The sequence below is a fragment of the Syzygium oleosum genome, unplaced genomic scaffold, assembly GCF_021117445.2.
Source record: "Syzygium oleosum isolate NSW1041296 unplaced genomic scaffold, Sole_v2.1 Sole_v2.64, whole genome shotgun sequence".
In the NCBI taxonomy this organism is placed as follows: Eukaryota; Viridiplantae; Streptophyta; class Magnoliopsida; order Myrtales; family Myrtaceae; genus Syzygium; species Syzygium oleosum.
The window spans coordinates 73,115-98,120 of record NW_026607548.1 but is presented as its reverse complement, the minus strand read 5'-3'; the positions used below and the strand labels follow the sequence as shown (position 1 = coordinate 98,120).

The window sequence follows — 25,006 nt, the reverse complement described above, 5'->3', positions numbered from 1 at the left end:
TCCTCCCAATGAACATACCGGTCAACCGTCTTTGTGAATTATCTATAGCACAGTATACGTGACCCTTCCCTTTCTCTAGCCCAACACAAATACCAAAAGTCATCAACACGCAAGGAGAACAAAGACTGATGAGAAAGCTCGTGGCCACCTCCCACCATCTCCATGGCCGAGCTTATACATGAAGCCACCGGGAAGATGACGCAGCTCTGCCGGAGGATCGTGCGCGTCAACCTGCCGTGGAGGGTCGTCGAGCGGGTCTCGATATTCCGGGACTTCTTCCGGTTCATCTGGGAGAGGATCCTCGTTTGCTCCACGGGGCGGCGGACGGGGGCGGCCCGGTACCGGCGCCTGCCCCGCCGGGGCAATTCCCTGTCGGGCATGGAGGCTCTGGAAGGGCCGGCGACGGCATGCGGCGAGCACGAGACGGATTCGGATTTGGTATCCCTGAAGATCAGTTTGCTGGGTGATTGCCAGATTGGGAAAACTAGCTTCGTGGTAAGTAAGATGGCGTTCTTGATATTCACCAGAAGTGATCCTTTCCTTATCTGCTTCAAAGAAGAGTACAGAAATTTGTTTCGTTTTTCTTTTCTTGATTTTTCATCAGAAAGTAGACTTCTTGTTATCTTCTTGAATTTTTCTAGTACTTTCCTTTTTCTTGTTTTTAGTTGTTACTCCTCTATTGGATGATACTGCTTTTCTGTTATCCTTGCTCATAATATGCGATGAATACTGATGCAAAGTCCTGCAACTTCTTCTTGGCAGATTAAATACGTAGGAGATGAGCAGGAAAAGTGCAGCCTGCAAATGACAGGGTTAAATTTGATGGACAAAACGATGTTTGTTCAAGGAGCCAGAATTTCATGTAGTATTTGGGATGTGGCAGGTAAGTGAAGCAATTTCTTCTTTTCTTCGGGGATAAATTCAGAGAAATGATTCCTGATTTTCAGTGATTCTTTTGGGGTTAAGTACCTAATTCTCTATTTTCTGCTTGAAATGGGATCTCTGTTTTCTAACTGCAGGCGACAACAGCTCCGTCGATCATCTGCCCATAGCTTGTAAAGATGCAGTGGCAATTTTGTTCATGTTTGACCTTACTAGTAGGTGTACCTTAAACAGGTCTGCACATAATCGTCATCTCTAATCTTCTTCCCGACGAATCTTACAAATTACTTCCATTTTGCTGTTAATGATTTCTCGGAAAGGTTTCTTAAGTATTGTGTGTCTTGCGGTGCGGATTTTTTGCAGTGTTGTTGGGTGGTATGCTCAAGCGAGAAAGTGGAATCAGGTACCAAATGCAGTTTTCTGCTTGGCACTATTACCTCTCTTTGTCATCAGATTAACCAATTTGCCATCAAATGAGTAGTTCATATCAACAATGAAGTTTTGTGGGGATGCAAATTATTGGTGATGGGATTAACCATTGGTCACCACTGATCAATCCTAATGTTGGAGAATCGAGTGAAATGATGATGCAGATGTTACTTGTGTTTGGAACTTTGCTACTGGAAATGCTCAGTGATGTGAGGTTGGAAAAGTTGGGGGTGTCATGAATCATAGTGTCAAGTTTCTCCATGTGTAAAAGTATGCACTGCTCTGAAATGCCACTCATCAAAATGGAGGAGCTTTCTTTGACGTCATGACAAAATTACCCCTGAATTGATGATGAAATTGATAATAGCAGCACTCTTTTTGCTCCTTGTTTTCCGCCATCTGTTTATGGACACCGAGTCCTGAAACATTGAAAGTTCGAAGTGTATAGTTTTGTGAAGAGCAAAGGCATCTAATTTGTCCACCTTACTTGTATGCAGACAGCTATTCCCGTATTAATCGGGACAAAGTTCGATGATTTCGTCAAGCTTCCTCCAGATTTACAATGGACAATCATAACTCAGGTAATTACAGACAGCTATCTGAACAAGAATGTCTGAGATGACAGCGGAGAAAGACTTTGACTTGAGAAGTCTTCCCTCTGTCTAACATTTCCAACGCTTTGGACGTTTGTGTGACCTCTCTACGCGTAAAGCACAAGCACAGGGATGCACGCTTTTCACTAAAGTAGCATTACACCCTTTATTACGTCATGAAAAAGCTTCTCTTTTTTTACGTTTTTATTTTTGAAACTTTTACTTTAAATTGAACAATCTTCCATATGTGGGTGCAATTGGAGAGATTTGAATTTGCATTTAAACGCAGGCAAGGGCGTATGCAAAGGCGATGAAGGCGACCCTTTTCTTCTCGAGTGCGACCCACAACATCAATGTCAACAAGATATTCAAGTTCATAATGGCCAAGCTCTTTAACTTGCCATGGAGCCTTGAGAGGAACCTGACCATCGGTGAACCCATCATCGACTTCTAAACGTCTGTTATTCCCTGACAAAACCCTTTTTGTACATAGTTCAGCAGTTAGGAGAAAAACACAAGAGAGAGAATGAATAAGTTTCTGTTTACTTACCTAATTCCCTTTTTTTTTTCTTTTTTGTTGTTGCATTCTTGAGTTTCGGAAATCAGAACTCAAGAAACAGGTTGGGATTGTTTGATCCCCTTATGGTTTCTTTCGAAACTGGCTAATTTGTTAAGATATAAGGTTGAGCTTATGCAACACCCTATAGAAGATTGAGCTTTACATAATCAAAAACCTGAGGAATCCAGTATTTGACACTTCCAAATTCCCCTTTTCTGTCTTATAATCCTTTATCAAGAGAATTCGGTTTCGCACATTTCATGCTTTGGCATTCCTAACCACGATTGCATAAGAGGGATGCTAAGATACAGCAAATTTGGCGCCGTTCTCCCCCGATAACATTGGGAGTAATCAATTGGTTATGAAAAGAACAAAGAAAGAAAAAGGCCGTGCGCCCGATTAGATGGAAAAGGGAACGACAGATGTATCACTCGTTTTGCCGAGCGAATGGCCATGGCAATAGATGAGAAAAAGAGAAGATAGACACGGTATTCATGGATACAGGTATTCATAGATCGCTCATCATTCCCGCGAGCCAACCCCGCGAGCCAACCGTAGCAATTTGGTCCTTTGTAAGGAAGGATCATTAAATTGAATGCCAATTGAAAACAGAACTATATTCAGATCTGATGTCATATAATACAAGAAACAAAAAGCACATCAAAATCTGTTCTTTAAAGCTGTTGAAAGCAATTTAAGAATCCGATGTAAAACCCCCCACTGAATCTGAAACAGAAGATGGCACATAGATGAGATGTCATCACAAAACTAAACCTGCAAGTATTTAATGGCCGTTTGAACGTCCTTGTCCCCTCTGCCACTGCAGTTTAGGACGACCTTAGCTCCATCGGGGAGAGTTGGGCACAGCTTCTCCAAAAAAGCCAGCGCATGGGATGTTTCCAGGGCAGGGATAATGCCCTCGAGCCGTGATAATCTTTTAAAAGCTGCCTCATACAAAAAAACAAGAGAAGAAAATATCAAAACTAGTCAGATCACACTGTACCCAAAAACCAGGGACTTTCTCACCTCACAGTACAGAAGTACTCTTCCATAAGCACGCAAAAAATCAAAGCCACAAATGTGTGTGTGTGTGAAAGAGAGAGAGAGATCCCTGACCTTCCAATGCCTCTTCATCAGTAGAGCTATAGTATTCAGCACGTCCGATATCTTTCAGAAAACTGTGCTCAGGTCCAACTCCAGGGTAGTCCAAGCTTTATAGGATGTCAAAGAAAGAGTGTCATCGGAGGGACACTATAGACAGCTCAAAGGGAAAGTAAGGATGTTACTTACCCTGCACTAATCGAGTGGGGTTCAACTATTTGCCCATCGTCATCTTGTAACAAGTAGCTCATGGCCCCATGCAACACGCCAACCTCCCCTTTAGTTAAAGTGGCAGCATGTTTACCACTATCCAAGCCGAAACCTGCAGCCTCCACGCCAATCAACCGAACATCCTTATCATCAACAAATTCATGGAAGAGTCCCATGGCATTTGATCCTCCCCCGATACAGGCAACAAGCACATCTGGTTTTCCGCCCCATTTTTCAACAGCTTGTCTCCGGGTTTCCTTACCAATCACTGCATGGAACTCCCTGACCATCATCGGGTATGGATGAGGCCCAGCAACAGAACCCAAAATGTAATGGGTTGTTTCCACATTTGTCACCCAGTCCCTGATAGCCTCGGATGTAGCATCCTTCAATGTTGCTGTTCCAGAGTGCACTGGTCTAACCTGAATATGATAACATATATGTTATGATTTCAACAAATGCAATGAAAGAGGAAATGAATGTTGATTGAAGGGAGCATCACAGAGTGGACATTCATTCAAATCTTGCTCATATAAAGAGTTGTTAAACACTGGCAGACAGAGCTAAGCTTTCACCAACTCCTAATAATGCAGTAGCCACCAAATATATTGTACAGTGCACGAAGCCTAAATTCAAGTACTGTCCAAGGCTCCAAGTACAAACCCAATTAGCAAGAAAAAGTATCTTCAAGTAGTAGAATAATAATAAAGTCTCAAAAAAAAAAAGTAGTAGAATAAGATCTGACCAAAAAAAAAAAAGTAGTAGAATAAGAAAAGCGGAATCTTCAGGGGCAGAACTGAGAATGGCAGCAGCTAGAAGGAAGCCTGCCGCCAGAAATAGGGCAGATACAGAAAATAGCTGATTTTGCAGCATCCAGCAAATCCTTTCACATTTGATTTGTTAATAGCTGCCTCTAATCGCCGGCTCTGATAATGAAATAAGAATTTTCATGACATCTGAATTATTACATCAAGGCTCCTTCCATCGCAGTGTTTATCTCAATATGAATTTGATTAACAGACTACCTGCTCACCATATATGTGCTGGATCTTGGATTCCAAAGAACAATTCAAAGATTGATCATTACGTTGAATGCTCATGTACAGGAGTATTAAAATCCAAACTAACAGCTTTCGGACAAAGGTAAATGGCCACAGGCCTGCAAGATTTTCCAACTTCATGCAACATGACAATTTGAAGCAAACTAAGATTTCAATAATCACAGAGTCAGACCACCATCACCACATACGATAAATCACGGGGGTACAATATAGCACAAGGGCTAATACACAGAGCGCACCTCGGCTCCAAGAAGACGCATTCTGAAAACGTTGAGTGCTTGCCTCTCCATATCTTGGGCACCCATATATATAATGCACTGCAACCCGAAGCGGGCGCAAACTGTAGCAGTTGCAACTCCATGTTGACCAGCTCCAGTTTCAGCAATTATCCGATTTTTGCCCAGTCGCTTTGCAAGCAAAGCCTGAGCAACAGCGTTGTTGATTTTGTGAGCTCCGGTATGGTTGAGATCTTCCCTCTTGAGGTATATGAGCGGCCCTTCACCATTTGGGCGCTTGTAATGCTCCGTGAGCCTTTCTGCAAAGTAAAGAGGACTCTCCCTACCAACATAATCTTTCAAAATCCCATCCAACTCTTTCTGCGACAAACACATATTCATCTCAGGAAGGACTCCAAAATGCCAAAACAACAATACGCACAAACTCATGAGAGATGTATGACAGAAAGCTGGAAACGCAAGAAAGCAAATGAGCTAAAGATGTCAATGAACCGGGCTAAAGTGCTGTCAAATGACCGACAGAGAAATCGATACCTATGCGGAAAAGAAGGATGGATTCAAAGACATCCATGATACATGATCACAACTAATCTTCTCTATATATGCAAAAACTCATGCATTTTTCCGAGTAGACTGCTCAAGCAAAACAGAAAAAACAATGTCAAAGAAAAGCCTCCACCAATCATTTCAAGAGCTTAAAACATCTCCATCATCCAGTAAAAAACACAACTTCCAATATATTTTACTTTACAGTAAAATTCCTTAGTGCATACATCAATCAGCGGCTAGCCCATTGCCTCAATTCAAATCGAATAACCAATATAGCGACGAGTCAAAAACACGAACAAGAACGCTAAAAACAGCGCCAAAAAATTTATTTACAAGCAACAAAACAAACCCATTTCGCGGAAAAAAAGCGAACTTTTTTGAAAAGAAAAGTCGACAGAACCTGAAAATCAACATCCCCGGCGAGCGCATGGAACGCGGACTCGAGCTCGGACAGCGCCTGCATCAGGGTCTCGGGGACGTACTTCCCGCCGAACTTCCCGAACCGGCCGAACGAGTCGGGCCTCAGCAGCCGGGCGGGCTCCTCCATCCGAACGGCGGCGTCTCGGGCGAGGGTGCAGGAGATGGCGGATCGGAGCCGGCGGGCCGGAGACGGGCGGACTGCAAAATTCGCCGGTTTGAACGGCGATAATGGCTGGGACCGGCGGCGCAGGGTCGGGAGTCCGTGGGCCGAGGAGGATGAGGGAGGAGCTTTAATGGAGGCGGCCATAGGCGTAGAGAGAGAGAGAGGGAAGAGAGAGAAAGAGAGGGAAGAGGTTGATGTCGTCTGTGGATTCTGAGGAGGCTTTTGTCTTGTTTTTCTCCACGAGGCATGAGATTCCATGGAATTAATATATGGACAAATATTTATTATTTCATTTAGTGCAGGATTTTTTTTGTGGTCCTTTTTAGGTAATTTTTTTGCTTCTGCGTGACTCACCCACCACTTGGCAATTTTGGGCTTGCCATGTATGCATGGGGGAAAAGGTTTATCTAGAAATAAATAGAGGTCCCAAAATGTTGTAAATATAGCTTTTTTAGATTAACATGGCTTAATCTCTCTCTCTCTCTCTCTCTCTCTCTGAAAAAATGATTTTACATTTTGTGTAAAATGATTATGATTACCGCGGCTCCGATATCATAAATTATTACGAAGCTCACATGCAAATTTCTATTTATGGAAAGAAATTAGAAAAAGGAAGAAAAAAGGAAAAAAATCAGAAAAGCAAAGACGAAAATGCCAGGTCCTTCTTGAGAATAACATAGCCATTTTAGATCCTTATTTGAAATAAGGTCTACCTCATGTCTTTATTTGAGAGAATGAGGACACTTTAGATCCTTATTTGAAATAAAGTCAACTTTAGGGCCTTAATATAAGAATTAAGGGCATTTCAAGCCCTTAATTGAAATTTTCGCTTATTTTAGGAAGCATTTCTGTGCTAGGATGGGGTATTTATCATGGATTTTACTTTTAACTCTCTTTTTTTTTGTGAATTCTACGACATTTAAACTTCCACCTTTGTTAGGAAGAAATACATAAAACCATTCGAAATCTTTAAGTTTGAAACAATCAAAGTATAATTTATCAGAATTCTTTTGAATAGTTATAATTAGAATTTATAAGAAAAGGTAGAACCCTAATTTCAAATAATAAGTCGAGAGATAAAAACCACTTCGTATTTTAATTTGGCATAGTGCGATGCCCTATACTTAAATTACATTATTTTAATCTATTTACTATCTCAACTTCCTGTCGCATATTTTTTCTCTAACATAACACAAGTCCAAACAAATAATCTCAAATCTTAAATATAGTAAAGAAACGGTTTAGTAATTTTTGTGTTGAGATGGTGTTGCTTGGAGATGTTACTGAGAAGCAAGTGCAAAATTAGACTATTATAAAAGTGACATGAGAAAAACAAAGTAAAGATGAATTTGTTCATTTTTTAAACAAGATATAATTGCCAAATAAAAAAGTTCCATAATTGAAAAATAAAGACAAAAATATTTGAAAATGAATATATTCCATTTTTCGTAAAGATTAATTTAGTCCCAAACTAAATACAAGGAAAGGGTGAGTTGAAACTATAACCATCACATAAAATTGATCATTCTACCAAAACTTGTGAAATTTGAATTGGAATCTAAATCTAGGAATTGAAATGATAAAACCATATCTTTATTATAATACTTTAACTAAATGAACAAGGTAGAAACAAAAATTTAACGCAAATAGGACCGACGAATCTCTATTAATTTTCATAACTCTTTTACTGAATTGAGTTTGAATTTGATTAAAAAAATTGATATCACGTAGATGCATTGAATCATCATCCATATTAATCACAAAACAATCATGATCAAGTATGCTCTTTTAAAATAATTCTTTTTTTTTGTTTAGCCAATTGTCAGGGATATTCTTTTATTCAATTTCTTGGAACTTTCTTTCTTGCATTTTACTCTTCGAATGACTTTTTTTTTTCCTGGAAACTCTCTTTTATTAAATTTTAATCGATCATATTCAACAAAAGACGAAAAAAGAAAAAAAGAAAACGAGGGAAAAAACAATTTCACCGTTGCCTCGCGCCCCTCTTTATCAATCGTCATCACCACCTTGAGCGCAATTCCGCAAACAGTTGGTGGGATTCGCCCATCAACAAGCTTTCCTGCGACAGCGCCGAGCTCGAATGGCGGATCGAAACGGAGACTGGGATTTCCACCTCCGGACCTTGTCGAGCAGCGCCAGGGACTCCAACTTCGCCGGCGATCCCGCCTCCGATCCGTCCCTTCTTCACTCGGTGAGCTTCTCCTTCTCGTTTCCTCTGCCTATCCTATTCTTTTCCCGTTCGGTTGCTCCGTGGCGAAGGGAGGAGGTGAACCGCGAGCGGTGCTCGTGCCCGCGCTCGCTTCCTCATGCGGCGATGTCGAAGAATCAGCCCGAACGAAGCTTGAATGAACCGTAATTTTGCGTTTTTTACAGTAGGGATTTCGGATGAGCTCGTCGAGCAATCGTTACGGTTTCTATGAATGTGCTCTGTCACTCTTTTCTTTCGTCCGCCAATTGGTGATACTTATGAAGCGGTTCTATTTTCTTTTGTTCTTGTTCTATTGTTTGGACAGGTGAAGAGGTTGTATGAACTGTGCAAGACTGAAAGCTCGGAAGATCTCATTGCGAGGGTGTATCCTCAGATCAGTAAGCTTTTTCAACGGGCAGTGGCTTCCTTGTCTCAATCCAGCACCTCTTACGGCCTTCTCTTGCTGGTTCGATATCGTTCCCCGCGACCTCTCTTGTGCATTGTACTTGTCCTGTTGCTTTAAATGCCATGGATTTATATGATCACGAATTTTGGCAATGCTCACTGCTCAATATGTCCTTGTATAGAGAGAGAAAATCGGATTGCCTAAAAGCATCTTACATTTGCATCATCTTTCATCCTCGTTTTAATGTGGGGATGTACAGTGTGGCTCTGGGGATACTAATAGAGCAGTTTTTAGGAAGGATATGTGTCATAGTTTGTTCATAATGCAGCCAGGCATACCGTCTAAATATCCATATGCTTGTTTCACCAGCATGAATGGTCAATTATTGTATGGCATTCATTGTCCTACTATATGCAGGCAATTCTTCAATTCTTTCTCGACTTTGGGGATGTAGTCCTTCACGATGCTGATACAAGCCTACGGACTTTCTTCAGATCATGCTTGAGCCGGTAATGACCTATCTATCCATGTCATTTGCACATTTTGATGTGGCTTCACTTTTTCAAGGATGTTGACAAATAACATACACTAATAGCCACATGGTCTGGAAGCAGAGCAGAGAGGCACTCAGCAGAAAACCACCAATTGGAAATATCTTATCCGAAAAGACCAAGAAATTTGATTTTGTGATCTTGTTCTTCTCAATAATATTACCATCAGCCAGGTTTTTCGAAGTCTTATTAATATGCCATATGGCATCAGTTATCTGAGATGCATTGATCCTCCGGTTTCCTATAAAATGACCCTACTTAATTTTCCCTAAACCTGCGAATCCCGTGAAATGGCGAATGAACACCCAATGACCACTATAGCCTCTTGAAGGCCTGGAATAAGGTTTCCATGGTACCATGGGCCGTGGCTGTCTGGATGGTGTGAATTACTAAAGAGTAAAGCTGTTGTCATTTATTTTTTACATGCGATGGATAAGCTTTCTTGTATCCACGAAAAAATGATCCCAACCACTGCCGATTAGCTTTCATAGATCAATCATTTACAAACTCTTCCATTCTAAAGGCTTGTCCTTGAATATTTATGAGTCAGTGCAGATTAGTTCCTGGGGATGTGAATCTTAATTCTTATCCTGATGCTTCTGCAGTGAATTTGCTGATCCGGTGGTTGCAGAAGCCACACTTGATTTTCTTAATACATATAAGAAGAAACTTCTGCATACTTTTCCTTCATTGCTCCCACAGGTATAACACTAATTGTTGCTCTTGACGGTTGCAGCATATTGGTATTTGTCACTCGATCCCTTATAGCCTTCTAGCTAGCATCTTTCAAAGAAGGGGCATTTACATAAAAATGTACACCGTGCTCTTCTCATTTAAAAATGATTAGTTTTATGGTAACTATGCCTACAATAAATCTGGAAATCAATCAACAACTTCCTGATGACACAATAATGTGTTTGTAGTTTTTCCCACTGTTGCTGAAGTTGATTGCCTGGAATGGAGAGAAGTAAGTTTTCCGCCACTGTTTAATTGCTGGTCAGTCCAACCAATATCTCGAGTCTTGCCAGCTTAGCTAGCCATACTGTTTGTGGATCTCATAGTCAGGACACTAGTTATTTTTCATTTTGGTACGTTGCGCATGTTAAACTTTAATTAGTTAGGAAAGTTTAAGATTGGAGAGAAGAAATCATGTGTAGAAAGTGAGTAGGAGCACTCAGAATTTAGGTTGGAAAATTTAGGTTTTGGAGATGGAAATTGGAAGCAACCTTTGGTACTTTAGGCTTATTTTCTGGTGTATGCAAACAAGATCTTGCTTGTTCATCCCCACACAAGACTTACCTTCAGATGGTATTGAGGGGAGAAGAAATTGCTTATACGTGTATTCTAAGAGCAATTTATTGTTGAGATTATTTTACAAGGGAATGAGTCAGGATGACAATGGAAGCATGATAAGGTAGGTTATAAACTGGATGAGTCATGTCAAGACTTTTAAAAGAAGTAGGACTTCCTTTTAATGTCAACCTCGAATAGATTATATGCGGAGAAATGTACGGTATAGTTCGAATTACATAAGGGGTCGGGAGCTTTGCTGTATCCTCTAAACTTTCTTCCGTTGAACTGTTTGGACAATGAATTGCTAGGCTTTTAATATCTGATGGAAGATCAACTAATCAGGATTGACATGTCTAAAACTGCAGGTTGGAGAAATCATTCATAAAAATTTTTCCTGGGTTGATAGCCATTGGATCTTTTCTTCCTCTATTTCCATCTTTAATGGACCTACCAGGTGGATTTGCAGCATTCTCTACATTATACCACGTGCATCGTTTTGATGGCCCGAACTCCTTACTGCTTTATGGTTCAACTAGTAGTCCACACAGACCCTTATGATCTGATAAATTTGTCAGCCATATAGATGTTGATTTTAGGATGCTATCATGGCATGCATGGACTTAATCATGATGGGGAGCTGATGTAACGTCTGAACTTTCTTAAAAGTAAAGTAAGAAAAACTTAGTAGGGGTTTCCAAGTTTTCATTTGGAGACAACAGTATCATAATAGAATGTATGGAGGAAGTATAGAGTTTGACCTGTAGATGTTTAGGTTAGTTTGACGATGGTGCTGCTTGCTGGTTCTGTTCTGTAGTTCAGTGGGTCAGGGACTACAGTTATACCTGCAAGTTTATTCCATGCTTGAGGTAAAGCTTGTCAAATTCTTTTTCAACTCGTCTACACTTGTGACAGATGAATATGAATTCTCTCTCTCTCTCTCCCCCCCCCCCCCCCCCCCCCTCTTTCCTGAACACACACACACACTATAAAAACACCTGTGCACACATTGTTGTAGATATTTGGTGCAGGAATGTGCATTTGTGTAATTCTCTGGGTAGATTGACCAGTCGGCATACAAAGAAAACCATTCAAATGCTTGTATAGCATCTGCTGTAATTGTTGGTTGCACGAACACTTTGTCTTTCTTTTCTTAAGCTCATACTTGTATGAATTTACCATTTTCCTTTTTGTCCACTCTAGTTTTGGTTGTGGCATTAGAGAAGGTAGAACGAAGCTCCGGATCTCTTATTGGAAGCAGCATAGCTTCAATTCAGAAGAGTACGGCTCCTGAGGTTATCTCTGGCACTTAAAAAGCTGGAAGAAGTCAGGTTGTTCTACTGCTGCATTGTTCAATTAAGGGCACACAAATTTTTATGATTGCAGATGTTACTTGCTCTCATGGATGAAGCATATACTGGATCAACCATCGGCGATGGAGGAGTAGACTCTGAATCTGAGGATAACAACACGATTGATGTTGCCGACCCTCTTTTTCTCGAACTTCTGAAGGATGAAAACGATGGCCTTGCTGTAAGGCTTTTCTTTCTCAAATCTTGTTCTGTTTCCAGATCATCTTCACTCTTAATATGGAGCTAGTGTTCGGTAGAGAGAGAGAATGGATGAGCTATTAACCATAAAAAGTTATGTTGTAGGAACGTCATTGGAATTCTCCAGGGATGACAGCTGCACTACAGGCTGCAATAAATAACCCTCAGTCTGTGCGGCTGAAACAAGCATTGCATATAGCTCCCAGGCTCCTTGATGTTTATTTTGCTATAGCTCTACGAGAAGTGAATGACTGTACGTCTTGAATCCTAACATTAGCTGAGAGTCGGTACACGCTATTTGTCTTCTTCTGATTCGTTTGTAGAAGAGCTTAACTGTGTCTCACCATTTTTCCTTGAACTTTCTCGCATTCGCAGCTTTGATCTGTGCATTGATTCCCCTGCTAATGTCCAGAATTTCCAAAATATTTCCAGACAAGACCTTCTCCTATGAGGTACTTCCTTAATATAATGTGTTTAATAAACTTCATTTGCATTTTCCTTACTGTTGCACAAGTATTAAGTAGTGAAGTATAAGGTGAGAGTAGTTGTTATAACTAGAGATTAGTACGATCTAGTGGCCCTAAACTAGCATATCCTATGCAGTTTGAGAAGAACTTAAAACACTTGATAGGCAAGACGTAAACTTTGTTTATTTCTGATTACACTGAACTGCCTTTACAGAGCATATTGGTAAGAGTTAAGAAAAGAAAATGTAACTATAATTTCTTAGGAAGTTTCTCATATTAGTTTAATGGAGCTTTTTTAATGAATGACTTGGTGAATTAGCTCTAATTATACAAGTCACCAGCTCCTTTCAGACCATAATTTTCAGGAATTTTCTCGTTTTATGGTGATGGATCTTTCTAATGGATGACCCTGTGAAATAGGTCCATTTATACAATTCAATAGCTCCTTTGGATGCAAATGTGATATACTTTGTAACTGTTTTAATGTGATGTTCTATTGTTTGGTAGAGCATGATCAATTACATCTTTGTATCTAAACAACAGTATATTTCACATCCTATAGAACATCCTTTCTTGCTTGGATGTTTTGAATTTGCATGCATACAAATGCTACACTGTTATTTGAAGTGTTTGGGTATTTGCCATTTCCACTGTAGGTTCAAAAGAGGCTCTTGGAATTCATGCTTGCAGCATTTCAGCGTTCTCCAAACTTTGTCGCTCTTCTGAAGGTAATATTCTGTTGGAAGAATTGTTCCAATATTCTTTCTGCTTGGTAGTTTAGTTCAGCCAGTCCTAGCAGTGATCAGGCAGCATTAACAGTAATGTCATGTCAATGAAGAGCAAGCTCATAATTCCGTATTTGGGAGTGGTTTCTTCTGCCCAAACGTTTGGTAGGCTCAATACAGTTCTATACGACTTGAATATAGAAAGAGGAAGGAGCTATGTGTACGTAGGTAAATTGATTTGTTCAGCCACCATTTTGATGGTCTACCTTTCATGTGTGGACTGTGGTATGGAATGACAATAACAGAACATTTTCATCCTATCACCACATTCCTTATGGTTTCAGAGGGCACAATCTTTGTTTTACTCGAATGACAGTTTTCTGACTGGAAGTTGTTGATTATCTTCAGTATACACCTTATTTAAGCCTTATCTAAGGACATATCCAAATTCTTTGCAGAAACCTATCATGGATAGGCTTGGAGAAGCTTATGATAGTCCTGCAAAGGTCAGAGAATTTCCTCCATATTTCTGCTTCCAGTTAAATTATGCAAATGGCAAAATTATTTGCTATTCTCTTCTCTAGACAGAGTTGGCGCTACAACTGTGTTGGGCCATTGGGGAGCATGGAGGAGGAGGTGGATCTCACAAAGATGCTGCTCGTGAGCTTTTTGAGAGCTTAGAGCTACTCTTATATGAAAATCTTTCATCAAGGTAAGCTGAGCCATTACCTTTGGGCCCTTACCGTGGACACTTTGAAATGCTTCATCCATTACTAGCTGGTGTCACCTTTAGCACTACCAGACTACTCATAAAGTTTATTTCTCAATTATTTGTGAAGTCGTCTTGGGCTAAGGCAGGATTTGGCTGTTGGATCCAATGGTGACGCATCTAGAAAGTCATCACAGGCAAGGCTTCTGTGTTTTGTGATAACAGCAATTGCAAAGCTTGCTACTTACCATCGTGAGCTGCTTCCAAGGGCACGTGTGTCCTTAGGCAAGGTAGGTTGTCGATCTGAATCAAAATGTTTGACAACCGCAGTAAGAGAAAATGCTTTTGTGTATGTATTCATGTGATATCTTGTCCTTGTTTAGTATTTTCCCAGGTCTGTGGTGTACTTTGTTAAACATCAATGCCAGATTGTCAACGATTAAAATTCCCTAAGTCGCTCTTGCCTGACCAGGTAGCACGATCTCGAATATCAGATGACCGGGTTTGGAGGCGTGCACGAGATTATTTAGGTCTTATGAGTGAGCCTGCAATTTGTATATCTGTCTTGGGGCCCTCACAGCCTTCAGATGAACATATGCAGAGCCCTGGTGTGGTTAACTGGAGTGAAGGTTGCACAAAGATGAATACACATGTTCCGTTTTACATTTTAGGAGAACAAGAAGGTTAGTTTTTTCCTCTTCCTTGTTTTTTTTGGCTGAGAGGTGACAAAAGATTCAGAAATCAAGTTAAAAATCTCAAAATAGAGAAGGAAATTTGGGTGGTTTTAGTGGCTGTTTTCAAGGGCACTCCGTTCTCAGAAGTGCATTAAGTGATCAAAGAGTAAATTAGCTAATTATGCCATGACACCACTTATCAAGGTTTGCACACTATTTGCATGTGCTTTTTCCTTCCATACAATGCTTTTATTTTTCTTTTCAGTTGCTTCCTGGGAGGCACACAGGTTAGTAGAGATTGGTTTTATAACCACTTCTAAGCAAGAAAAAGAAATCAAAGAAGATTCTTATTTGGATTCAATTGGCACATTATAAGGCCCTAAAATTGCTAGATATATCATTCCGTTGGACGGGTGAAGTGTACTTGAGAACTAAATAATGTAATTGAATTTTTACACATTACGCATTTAAAGTTGTGTACTTTTCCTTACCTACTCAGAATCTGCTGAAAACCCCTAAGTTCCAAGGCATCTTCAGACAATGAAAGGCTATGATCCTAGGCTCTTCTCCCAAAAGCTACATCTCCTAGGGATCTTAGCCTACATTTATGCATGGTCATAGCATCTGCATCCTTTCCAACGTTTGGACCTTGTCATGGTTTCCGCATAGCATTTGGTCCATGCATTCTATGTTGACTTAATCGAACAAGCAATGGAGTGAATGATTAAGGAACTGCAGTTTACATTCAGCATTCGCTATTTTTGCACATCACAGGTCCACCTTTCCATGATTTTTCATTTACCGACATCCTCCCCAGTAGATGAAGGCTGCGAGGTCTTTCCAGAAAGGCTTGCAATTCGGAAGCTCTTAATTGAAATCAACAGTTCAGTTCAGTGATCTTGTGTTCTCTTCCAGAGTATTTCGCTGCTACACTGCTTTTTTTTTTTTGTGGGAAAAGAATTGGTGTTGAATAGCTCCCTGTATATCCTTTCCATTAAGTATAGGTTGTCAATAGGTTGTCTCTTGATGCAGCAAAACCTGTACTTCAGGGTCAGGTTTCATTTTCATGTCATTTCCTGCTTCGAAGAAAAAGAGGAAAACCTATGTTTCCGGTATGCCGGTGAAGCGCAGCCTCCTTCAAGAGCGAAAGGCTTGCCACATATCCAACCCGAGAGAGAGATCAAGTAGTTGAAGATTTGTGTGTAGTTCGCAATTTCAGTCGTGATGTTACTGAACTCGGAAAAAATTGGAGTTGTTATTGCATACGATGTACCTAGAAAAGTGCAATTACATCTGTGAGCCAAGGCTAGCATCGGAGCATGGAAAGAGTTATGTCCAATTATATCTGTGATATATAACATCATGAAATCGTACTTATGAAAGTGCAAGCTTCGCGAATTGGGCAATAAGGGCCGCGACCCAAGTCAAGTGCCCACTTTAGACGATCTTTAGATTTGACGCTACGTCAAAATCAGTCAAAGTTTCGTATGTGTATCGTTTTATATGAGCACATACAAGGACTGTGAATTGAACCATCCTACTCATGGGCAAAATATACTAGCAATAATAATTAAGGGATAGAATAGAAAAGTAGATATAAATGTATTGCTTTCTTTTTTTCTTTCTCGTTGCCAAATTGAATTCAAGATTCACAGCAAATTTATTATTTCTCCACCAATTCAACGAGGAAATATGCTAGTTCTCAGACAATGGAGGTGTTGGAAAGTTACCAGCAAGATAAAATTGTTTTCAAGGATATAGTAATCGATCTACGTATTCAGCATGTAAGACTGCTAGGGAAGAAAAGCCTCTCTATTCCATTCATAAGAAATGTTTGTTTTTTCCCCTTCTTTAATGAAGAGAACAAGAAATTCCATTCTAGACGGATAGATTTCCAACTTAAGTTATCTTATCGACATCATTGATAAGTCAAGATGCGATGACAAACCCGCGTGGCTAAGCTAACCACGGCCCCGAGTTTGTATTTGTCTTAGTCGTGTCGGGATTATTCGACAAGTTTCATTAAATCTTTCCAACACTTAGGGATGAAAAGGATATTAAATTCATATCGACCCACACAGACAGGGAAAATACTCCCATGAGCAGTCGCGATAATCTGTGGGATAATATATAGTCAGGCCATCCAATGTTTATAAGTGGTCCAAACTGCACTGAGATAGTCAACGAAACAGTGACCCTCATGCATGCTTTCGGAGCCATAAAGCTCACTGTTCTAAACGTCGATGTACTGAAAGTGAATGAATGAAACAAGCTTGGACTTTGCCGGCAAACAGGTCAATAATAGGGAAAAGAGAAGGCCCTTTTCAATGATCTTCTGCATGCAACCGAGCCATGCACGTGAATGCATCCACGCACATCGTGAAATAACAAAACCAGCCTCGTTAAGCTATACATGAGACTGCCACCAGATTTGGATCACCAGCTTGAGTTAGAAGATCCAACGTCAGAAGAGCTAGATCATGCACGTATAGCAATATGTTCCTTGCTAAACACACAACATATGATCGCGACATAAGGACAAAAAAGCATAAGCGAACCACTTGTCCAAATGATGCATGACAACATCAGCGTTTAACTTAAAACCCAGGTCAAAGCAGATGGCTTATATAGCTTCCGACGCCTTATGAGAAGATGCTTCACAACACACAACAGACGAGAGTCTCGCAGACAGACACATCACATATACAACAGACACAACATACGACAACGATACATTACAAGAGTTCAAGTCGCGCTTTATTTTATTCTATAGCATATGACTTGGCAGTAGTTTTGTTTACAACAGACAGATTCATATGGCATACTTCGGATCTGCACAACCCAACTCTCTTGCCCTTTCTTCCCCCAGAACAACTGCACTAACGACAAACTCAGCTGGAATCTTCAATGCACTGAAAATGAAGGGGTAAAGGACATTATTAACAATAAAATCTAAAAGAAGATGGATCATGCAACTCTACCTAAAGTTAGGAAATCACCTAATGATAATTATGTTTTTAAGATATATCTATGCAAAAATATTTCTCCCACATATCATGGGTTAGTTTCTCAACGCAAGTGATGATTAGGTTAATTAGCATTACTATTATTGAGGAAGATATTTTGCTTGCATTTTATTCAATATGGTTGCAAAAAAAAATGAAAAATCCCCTAAAAGTCACGCAAGGTTGAACCACGCACATGTGAGAGGGTTCCATTACATGACTCTGTAAATCTCAACGATGAGTATTATGAAATGTATAATAAGTGATGACCCCTATGTTTGAAAATCTTGTATAGGTATCCATTGTGACAAAGTATTTTGTCGTATTTCATAAATAAAAAGACATTACAAATTAGTAAAAAAAATTATATATCTTGATAACACATGCTTTACAAATAAATTTAATAAAAATGTACTAAATGTGTGCTAAATAATATCCTCGCCGAGAGTAAAAAAAATGTAGAAATATTTATTATAATATGTAGGAAAATTGTCAAAAAAGTCATAAACATTTTGCATTGATGCCAATTTAGTCCTAAACCTTTTTTTAGTGCCAATTCAGTCCTAAACCTTTTGCATTGGTGCCAATTGAGTCCTAAACGTGTCAATTCAGTCATAAACATTTTATATTGATGCCAATTCAGTTCTGAACCTTTTGTATTGGTGCCAATTGAGTTCTAAACCGTTTTTTTGTTCCAATTCAGTCCTAAACCTTTTGCATTGGTGCTAATTCAGTCATAAACCTTTTATATTTGTGCCAATTCAGTCCTTCTGGTTAATTTAGCTAAAAAAAGTTAAGGACTGAATTGGCACAAGTGCAAAAGGTTTAGGACTAAATTGGCACCAATGCAAAAGGTTTAGGACTCAAGTGGCATCAAAAAAAGATTTATGACTCAATTGGCACAAATGCAAAATGTTTAGGACTAAATTGGAACAAATGCAAAAGGTTTATGATTGAATTGGCACCAAAAAAAGGTTTAGGATTAAATTGGCACCAATGCAAAAGGTTTAGGACTTTTTGACACTTTTGTCTTATAATCTGGTAGCTAATATTTGACAAATAAAATACACACAGACACGTATAATTATGCGACAAATCTGTGCTACATTTTGCTTTGTCTATATATATATAAGTCATGCTTGTTTTCAAGACCAACTTAGCGTATAACTCCAAAGAATCTAAAATTGACAAAAAAAATAATGAAACTTATCTAGAACGAACCATTTAAAAAAGAACCGGACTCTCGAAGCAAGATTAGAGAAAAAACATGCTTACCGGTGTAAATGTTCGGTCTCATTCTCCAAACTCTTGTTTCGCGAAAGATGTCGGCTTCAATGTAAACCTCCATAGCAGCTTGGATTGCATCGACAGTTTTTGTGATGATCTTGTAGACTTCATCAGCTGTATCACGAGGGAGTATATTACCTTGCATTCTTCCGGACACGTCCATGATGTGAAACGCAATAGTCAAGAGACTTCTGCGGCTATCTCCTCCGAGCACAGTTGGCTTCTCGGGCAGAATTGTGAAACCCGAAGGCAAAATCACCACCGTATCCGGGTTTCCGCCATCTAAGAGTGAGGCCATCGCTCCATGGTCGACAGGAGCATAAACAACATAAGAGCCTGTAGGGTCCGAGTAAGCGTTTTGCAAGTAAAGGACAGAGGCACAGTTCAGAGCCGGCTGCCAAGAAAAAAAAGGCAAAGCTATCAAACTAAATGTGGTTTTTCTAATGAGTATGCTATCTGATGAAGCGAGGAAGAAAAGAGATTTAGAACTTACCTCCACTTGCATAATGGACACGCGAGTCCCCGGATTTGCTCCTGTGGAGATGTATGTGGCTTCCCGAATGACTCGCTTAGAAGCAAGAGCATCCCACTAGAAAAGGGTTGGAGAAAAGTACCAAAATCAGCCAATATAAGACTATGATTCAGCGTGTCACTTAACCAGAGTGCTGAAATAATTCCGGTATCGACATTCACCACGAGCAGAAAAATGCACCCCGCATAACTTTGTCAACCCAATGAAAACATTATCTTTCACCATAACAATCGTTTAGTTGTATAGAAACTTGACATACAGATACATGCATCAGATCACGAGCATTCAAGCAAAAGCAAGAAGCTATTCAAGAAAAACTTCTGCATGATGTGTCTTAATTGATAAAGATCATTATGAGATCGCACGCTTACACAATTAAAGTCAAAATCTCCGCCCTATAAGACTACTGAATGGTTCTATCACCATAAGTTAAGGTCCATTTTTGTACGAGGACTGATGAGACAGGCAAATATGTATGCCTGAATTTGAAAAAAAAAATCGCACATGAGAGTTTCTAAAGATTACGTCCAAAAAAAAGAAGTTTCTAAAGACAAATATTTCATCTCTATCAGCATCACTTGCGAAAATAAATCTTTCCATCAGCAATGCCCAAAGCAAAGATCACCTGAACTTATTCATTTCAATGCATAGGCAGTTCTATATGTTTGAAATAGTTAACTCAGTGAAGCATATCTCAATAAAACAACTCATTAGCATATGATAATACACCAAATTTTGCACTCCATCATTCATTCATTCACTAATATATTTTTTTTAAGTATTGATGTATACTGCACAGTACCTTATCTCGGAGGGTCCCGTCAGAGAGGAAATTGAACACTTTTTTGACTGGAAACGGGAGGCAAACCGAGGTGGTGAAAGCAATTGAAGACCCATGAGGCTTCCCAATATCTCCGCCATAGTTGGTCCTGGTGGTCACCATCATATCTTTCCCTCCAATTGCTGCTAACAATGGAGACCACATATTTGATACACAGCCATTCACTTCGTTCAGGTAAGTTCTCATCATTCTCTCGGCCAACTTTAACAGATTCTCCCTCCCACTTTGTGATATCAACACTGCACATAATACGCCGAAAATCATAAAGCTGGTGTTAGCTAGAAATTACATCAATCATCATGAAACCATTTTACTAATATCAGAATAACAAGAAAAAAAGTTCTATTTATTTTTTCTTTTTGGTGTGTGTGTGAAGTAGTTTTACCATTGTTGTATGTGGCATTCTGATTAGGCACCATTAGAGCTTGCAGCCATTCAGCTTGCCTGGTGATGGCAGAAATCCAGCGCTTTGCACCAAATGCAAATCCAGAGGAAACAATTGGCCCGTAGATGCTATGGATTGAGGCATAGTCCACTCCTCCATTCTCAAGCCAAGTGACCTAAAATGCACATAAAAGTAAAACACAGTTGGCAACATAACTATAATTATGTCATTCCCCGTTTAATCGCATGTATTTTCTGTTAAGCATCAGTATGTATCATAAGTAGCTATCCATAGATGGATATATCAATTAAACCGAACATAGTAAGTGTGGAGTATTCATTAAACTTAAGAGTCAAACCTTAGAGGAACCATTTGGTAATTGTTGTATCAGACAACCTGATGGCCTCCTTTGGTACTTGATGAATGAACAAGGGAACATGCACTCTAGTGAATAGTCGACTACTCCCCACAGGTCCCAGTCGAGCTGTTTGCAGTACCTAGCAAAGTAAACGGATCTCGCGGGAACAAGGGCAGTAGGAATATGAAATTCTGCAGACATCTAGGAGACAGATTAAAGAAAAAAGAATTAGCTAGTGTTGGAAATGACTATATAAATCTATATAACTTCTAGTTTGCACACATGGGTGCATTGTCTAACTAGCTTTGAAACTACATCTAGGAATTAAAGATGAGAAAAGGACACTTCAATCATTGACCGAGGTTTAGGCAGTATAAATGACAGACTTTTAGAGACATAGCACACTCGTATTCTATTTTGAGAGTGAAAAAAAATAAGGTAGTGTTCACATGTCAAATATTTTGATAGTTCTCACTAGAAGTGAGCACCTTGTCCCCAACCACAAGCTGAAAGACATGTATTCGTGCAATTTTCGTTCCGTATATTATTTAAATGCTAAAGTTTGAACAAGGTCATGTAAAACATCAATTGTCATCAGGAAATGGTGAGAAGCTTTGAACATATTCTCGACATTCTCAGACAATTATTCACAATGGTGAGAGAGATATGGAAAGGCTCAGCCAACATATGTTGGTTTTTCATGAACTTATTGATGCAATACTAATGCATCGTTACTCATATATAGGTTGATATGATACGTGAAAAGATATAGGGAAAACAGTCGGCTAAGTACATTTCGTCAACTCCAATGATCGACAATATGGGTGATGAACAAACAATTTTGTAGCCATGTACTCTCATCATACGGTTAAAATACAAGAAATTTCATACATACCACTTGCAAAGTCCCATCATATGTCCCTGGTGTGCCAGGATACAAGACTCCTAATACAGTGGGCTTAGACACGATGTTGGAGAAGTTAGCCGGCCATTGATCCTGAGAATGATCCAAAAAAATAGAACATTAGTGTGTTGAAAACAAATCATTCTATGTATGTTGACTAGTTAATAAGGAAACCAGTCCCACCACATCCATAAGCATTGCAACAATACAAAACCGAGACATATTGATGACAGCAGTTTCTCGGGAAGCTTCAGTCTTAAGCCTTCCTATTGTAGGAACTCTCGGCACATGCTCGGGGGATGAGTTCAGAAATTCAGTGGTGTTGGATGGATTTGGCCTATTTGGCAGCTTCCCCCATTCGTTATCGGCCACTTCCTCTGGGAAGAGATCCTGCACAGCTGGATCTTGCTTTTGAAACGCACATCTGTACTCAAAATCATGTAATAGTTCCGTCACGCCGTCGTCTTGGAGTTGCCATAAGGGTTCTCTCATCTGGGCCACCGTCATTAACTCCTCCATGGCATCCAGGGATCTTCCAAATATTAATCGCCTTGTGGGCTCGGTAGTTATCGAGACTTTCATTAATAGATCAGTTGCCCTAGCAACTCCCCCTCCTATACCTGAGCTTGATGCACAATCAGAGACACCACTTACCTGTGGTGAATGCTGAGCTCCAAAAGGCTCAGGAGATTGGTTAGCATGAGCATTGGTTTGAAAAAAGTCGATCGTATGTGGTTAATTGGAGAGAGATTTAGTATGTGATTAGAAAACTTTGAATTTTAACATGAACACAACAGTCGATTGAAAAAATAGGGTTTTAGGGTTTGGCTAAAATATCGTGATGAAATTAATCTGCACACCCATGTCTATTTTACGCTTTTCATGGATATGATCATCATCCTTCTTAAAAGTGTGAAAAACAATCGTCAGGGTTCATTTGATGCACTTTGCATGCTGAGATGAGACAAGTAGTCACCTTGGCATCAATAACAAGTTGTAAACCTAGGTCCATCCCTTCATCGGGAATGGAATCTGATTGCGCAGACCTGTAAAAGGGGGCCAAAAAAAATCAAAGATACAAGTCATAGCACTTTCTCAACAGAAACATAGTGACAAGATAAGAGTAATTGCAGATCAAAAAACAAAACTAAGGACAAGATGCTGGTGAGATATATATTTTCAAATGTGAGGAGAAAATTCTGCAATTAAAAATATCAAACAGAAGAAAGAAAAACCCTACTGCTCCACTGGATTGAGCTGAGGATCGGCCAATGCACGATCACGTTCGGGATCAGCCATAGGAAAGAGCGGGAGGACTTCGATCTCCCTCTTCAGTGCCTCATCAATGTTAACTTCACCACCACCCATTTTATTCATCTCTACAGGAAAAAAAAGACGAGATTTTTTTGGGTTTAGCTCACCTTATCTTTAGACCCTTCAGTTCGCAGAAGAAAATTCAACAGAAAGCCCCATAAAAGATAAACCGAAGCTGCAAAAAAGATAAGACCAAGATAACCAAATCGTTATCAAAGACTCAGATATTGCAAAAAGATCACACCATATTCCTTCTGGGTTAGCTCAATATATTCGTGTATCAAAATTCATCAGAAAACCCATCCTTTTTTTTTGTTTCTTCTGGAGAAATGACATGATCAGCACAACCAGATTGTTTGTAGAACAGATTTGAACAAATCTTTAGCAGATTAAAACGATCTGGAAAAAGTGAAGGAAAAAAGTCCTCCTCTTGAGACACTCATATCTACAAGATCCACACTCATGCAAGCTAAGAAAAGATTCACCTGAAACCACTGGCAATGGAGAAACCAGCTCTCTCTCTCTCTCTCTCTCTCTCTCTCTCTCTCTCTCTCTCTCTCTCTCTCTAGGTCTTGATGTGATTGTAGTGTCTGAGAATGAGTACTAGAGATGACGGAGACATGCACATATATAGGGGGCGAAATTAATTGAGGGAGAAGAGCACAAGCGAAAACAGAAGCGCGATGGTGTGACGTTCAGGTGATTTTTGATTGGTCCGTTTTGGTCTATGAGAGTGCGGACTTCAAGTGAATGTTTTTTTTTGGGGATAAAATCTAGGAATGGTGATGGTCTCGCCTGACACATCAGCATTGTTTCATCCTACTCCAGACTTGGAGTAGACCTGTCTAAACCTAATCCCAATCTCGAAAAGCTCATGATTTTCTTTTCTCTTTCCTTTTTATTTTTTTAACATTTTTTTAAGTGAATTCAATTTTTTTAGGTACATGTCTTTCTTTTTCTTCTTGGGATTTTTTTTTAAATTGATAACGCAGAAAGCTGAAAAATGGGAAGCCGCGTTATCTTATATTTTCGTAATAAGAAAAAAAAAAATGTAAGAGGGAGAATATGAGATTCACATATTGATGACCTTCATTAAGGTGAAATTCGACAAGTGGGTAAATTCATTTATATAAATTATATTTGTCCAGTAATTTGTATTTTAATGATTCTTTTTTTTTTTGTAAATTAATATATCGTGATGATATTTCTTCTGGTAGGAATAAAAAATGAGGAGGTTGTATAGACTCCGTTTGTTTTATGGAAAATGAATTATTTGAAATTTTTTTTCCTAAAAACGATTGCTTGTATCGCTTGAAATAATTAGTCAATGGAAAATGCTTTTCATTATAGACAACAATTTATGTCTAAATATTTTCATGTACAGTGAAAATATTTTTGTTTATTCATTTTTGTAAGCGATACAGATAATCATTTTAAGGAAAACGTTTTTCAAATTATTCATTTTTTGCAAAATAAACTGAGCCATAGTATTGTTTTCTTTGTTGGAAGTTCAAGATATTTTGTGTTTTAATTTTTGAGAACCAAATCCAATGAAAGTGTTCATGATGAAATGAACGAAAGGTAGAGCTTTACTTC

At 39.3% G+C, this 25,006-nt stretch overlaps 4 protein-coding genes across 4 annotated transcripts; 2 read left to right on the top strand and 2 right to left on the bottom strand.

The window, feature by feature from the left end:
* The first annotated feature begins 49 nt into the window (after positions 1-49).
* LOC130137204 (septum-promoting GTP-binding protein 1-like) lies at positions 50-2,660 on the top strand. The gene is made up of 6 exons (XM_056307984.1): positions 50-495; positions 763-883; positions 1,020-1,116; positions 1,246-1,285; positions 1,809-1,892; positions 2,194-2,660. The coding sequence occupies exons 1-6, from the start codon at positions 163-165 to the stop codon at positions 2,356-2,358; spliced, it is 840 nt and encodes a 279-aa protein (XP_056163959.1). The 5' UTR covers positions 50-162; the 3' UTR covers positions 2,359-2,660.
* Positions 2,661-3,054: 394 nt separating this feature from the next.
* On the bottom strand, positions 3,055-6,437 carry LOC130137203 (tryptophan synthase beta chain 1). The gene is made up of 5 exons (XM_056307983.1): positions 6,021-6,437; positions 5,075-5,431; positions 3,754-4,196; positions 3,580-3,674; positions 3,055-3,407 (listed from the first exon to the last, which is right to left on the bottom strand). The coding sequence occupies exons 1-5, from the start codon at positions 6,345-6,347 to the stop codon at positions 3,232-3,234; spliced, it is 1,398 nt and encodes a 465-aa protein (XP_056163958.1). The 5' UTR covers positions 6,348-6,437; the 3' UTR covers positions 3,055-3,231.
* A 1,794-nt stretch (positions 6,438-8,231) lies between these two features.
* On the top strand, positions 8,232-15,977 carry LOC115664131 (uncharacterized). The gene is made up of 16 exons (XM_056308011.1): positions 8,232-8,415; positions 8,738-8,878; positions 9,236-9,327; positions 9,975-10,071; positions 10,293-10,336; positions 11,028-11,116; positions 11,863-11,954; positions 12,046-12,192; positions 12,315-12,462; positions 12,585-12,661; positions 13,333-13,404; positions 13,860-13,907; positions 13,986-14,113; positions 14,241-14,404; positions 14,587-14,793; positions 15,559-15,977. Exons 1-16 carry the CDS (start codon positions 8,305-8,307, stop codon positions 15,606-15,608), a joined length of 1,707 nt encoding a protein of 568 aa, XP_056163986.1. The 5' UTR covers positions 8,232-8,304; the 3' UTR covers positions 15,609-15,977.
* A 1,356-nt stretch (positions 15,978-17,333) lies between these two features.
* On the bottom strand, positions 17,334-24,055 carry LOC115668865 (homeobox-leucine zipper protein PROTODERMAL FACTOR 2-like). The gene is made up of 11 exons (XM_056307966.1): positions 23,896-24,055; positions 23,337-23,475; positions 23,073-23,142; positions 22,280-22,762; positions 22,088-22,189; positions 21,193-21,393; positions 20,835-21,009; positions 20,411-20,688; positions 19,570-19,665; positions 19,065-19,470; positions 17,334-17,696 (listed from the first exon to the last, which is right to left on the bottom strand). Exons 2-11 carry the CDS (start codon positions 23,471-23,473, stop codon positions 17,689-17,691), a joined length of 1,956 nt encoding a protein of 651 aa, XP_056163941.1. The 5' UTR covers positions 23,474-23,475; positions 23,896-24,055; the 3' UTR covers positions 17,334-17,688.
* Between the last annotated feature and the right edge of the window lie 951 nt (positions 24,056-25,006).

What these genes read in the sequence shown, in the direction of transcription:
- LOC130137203 (XM_056307983.1), bottom strand. Translation starts at nt 6,347, where the DNA reads ATGGCCGCCTCCATTAAAGCTCCTCCCTCATCCTCCTCGGCCCACGGA. An exon ending in CCGGGGATGTTGATTTTCAG is followed by an intron (nt 5,432 to 6,020) that starts GTTCTGTCGACT and finishes TGTTTGTCGCAG; the next exon opens with AAAGAGTTGGATGGGATTTT. An exon ending in CCCCACTCGATTAGTGCAGG is followed by an intron (nt 3,675 to 3,753) that starts GTAAGTAACATC and finishes CATCCTATAAAG; the next exon opens with CTTGGACTACCCTGGAGTTG.
- LOC115668865 (XM_056307966.1), bottom strand. Translation starts at nt 23,473, where the DNA reads ATGAATAAAATGGGTGGTGGTGAAGTTAACATTGATGAGGCACTGAAG. An exon ending in TACCAAATGGTTCCTCTAAG is followed by an intron (nt 21,010 to 21,192) that starts GTTTGACTCTTA and finishes TGTGCATTTTAG; the next exon opens with GTCACTTGGCTTGAGAATGG. An exon ending in TGTCCATTATGCAAGTGGAG is followed by an intron (nt 19,471 to 19,569) that starts GTAAGTTCTAAA and finishes TTTTCTTGGCAG; the next exon opens with CCGGCTCTGAACTGTGCCTC.
- LOC130137204 (XM_056307984.1), top strand. Translation starts at nt 163, where the DNA reads ATGGCCGAGCTTATACATGAAGCCACCGGGAAGATGACGCAGCTCTGC. An exon ending in TAGTATTTGGGATGTGGCAG is followed by an intron (nt 884 to 1,019) that starts GTAAGTGAAGCA and finishes TTCTAACTGCAG; the next exon opens with GCGACAACAGCTCCGTCGAT. An exon ending in AGTAGGTGTACCTTAAACAG is followed by an intron (nt 1,117 to 1,245) that starts GTCTGCACATAA and finishes GATTTTTTGCAG; the next exon opens with TGTTGTTGGGTGGTATGCTC.
- LOC115664131 (XM_056308011.1), top strand. Translation starts at nt 8,305, where the DNA reads ATGGCGGATCGAAACGGAGACTGGGATTTCCACCTCCGGACCTTGTCG. An exon ending in ATCTTTAATGGACCTACCAG is followed by an intron (nt 11,117 to 11,862) that starts GTGGATTTGCAG and finishes TGTCCACTCTAG; the next exon opens with TTTTGGTTGTGGCATTAGAG. An exon ending in AGAAGAGTACGGCTCCTGAG is followed by an intron (nt 11,955 to 12,045) that starts GTTATCTCTGGC and finishes TTATGATTGCAG; the next exon opens with ATGTTACTTGCTCTCATGGA.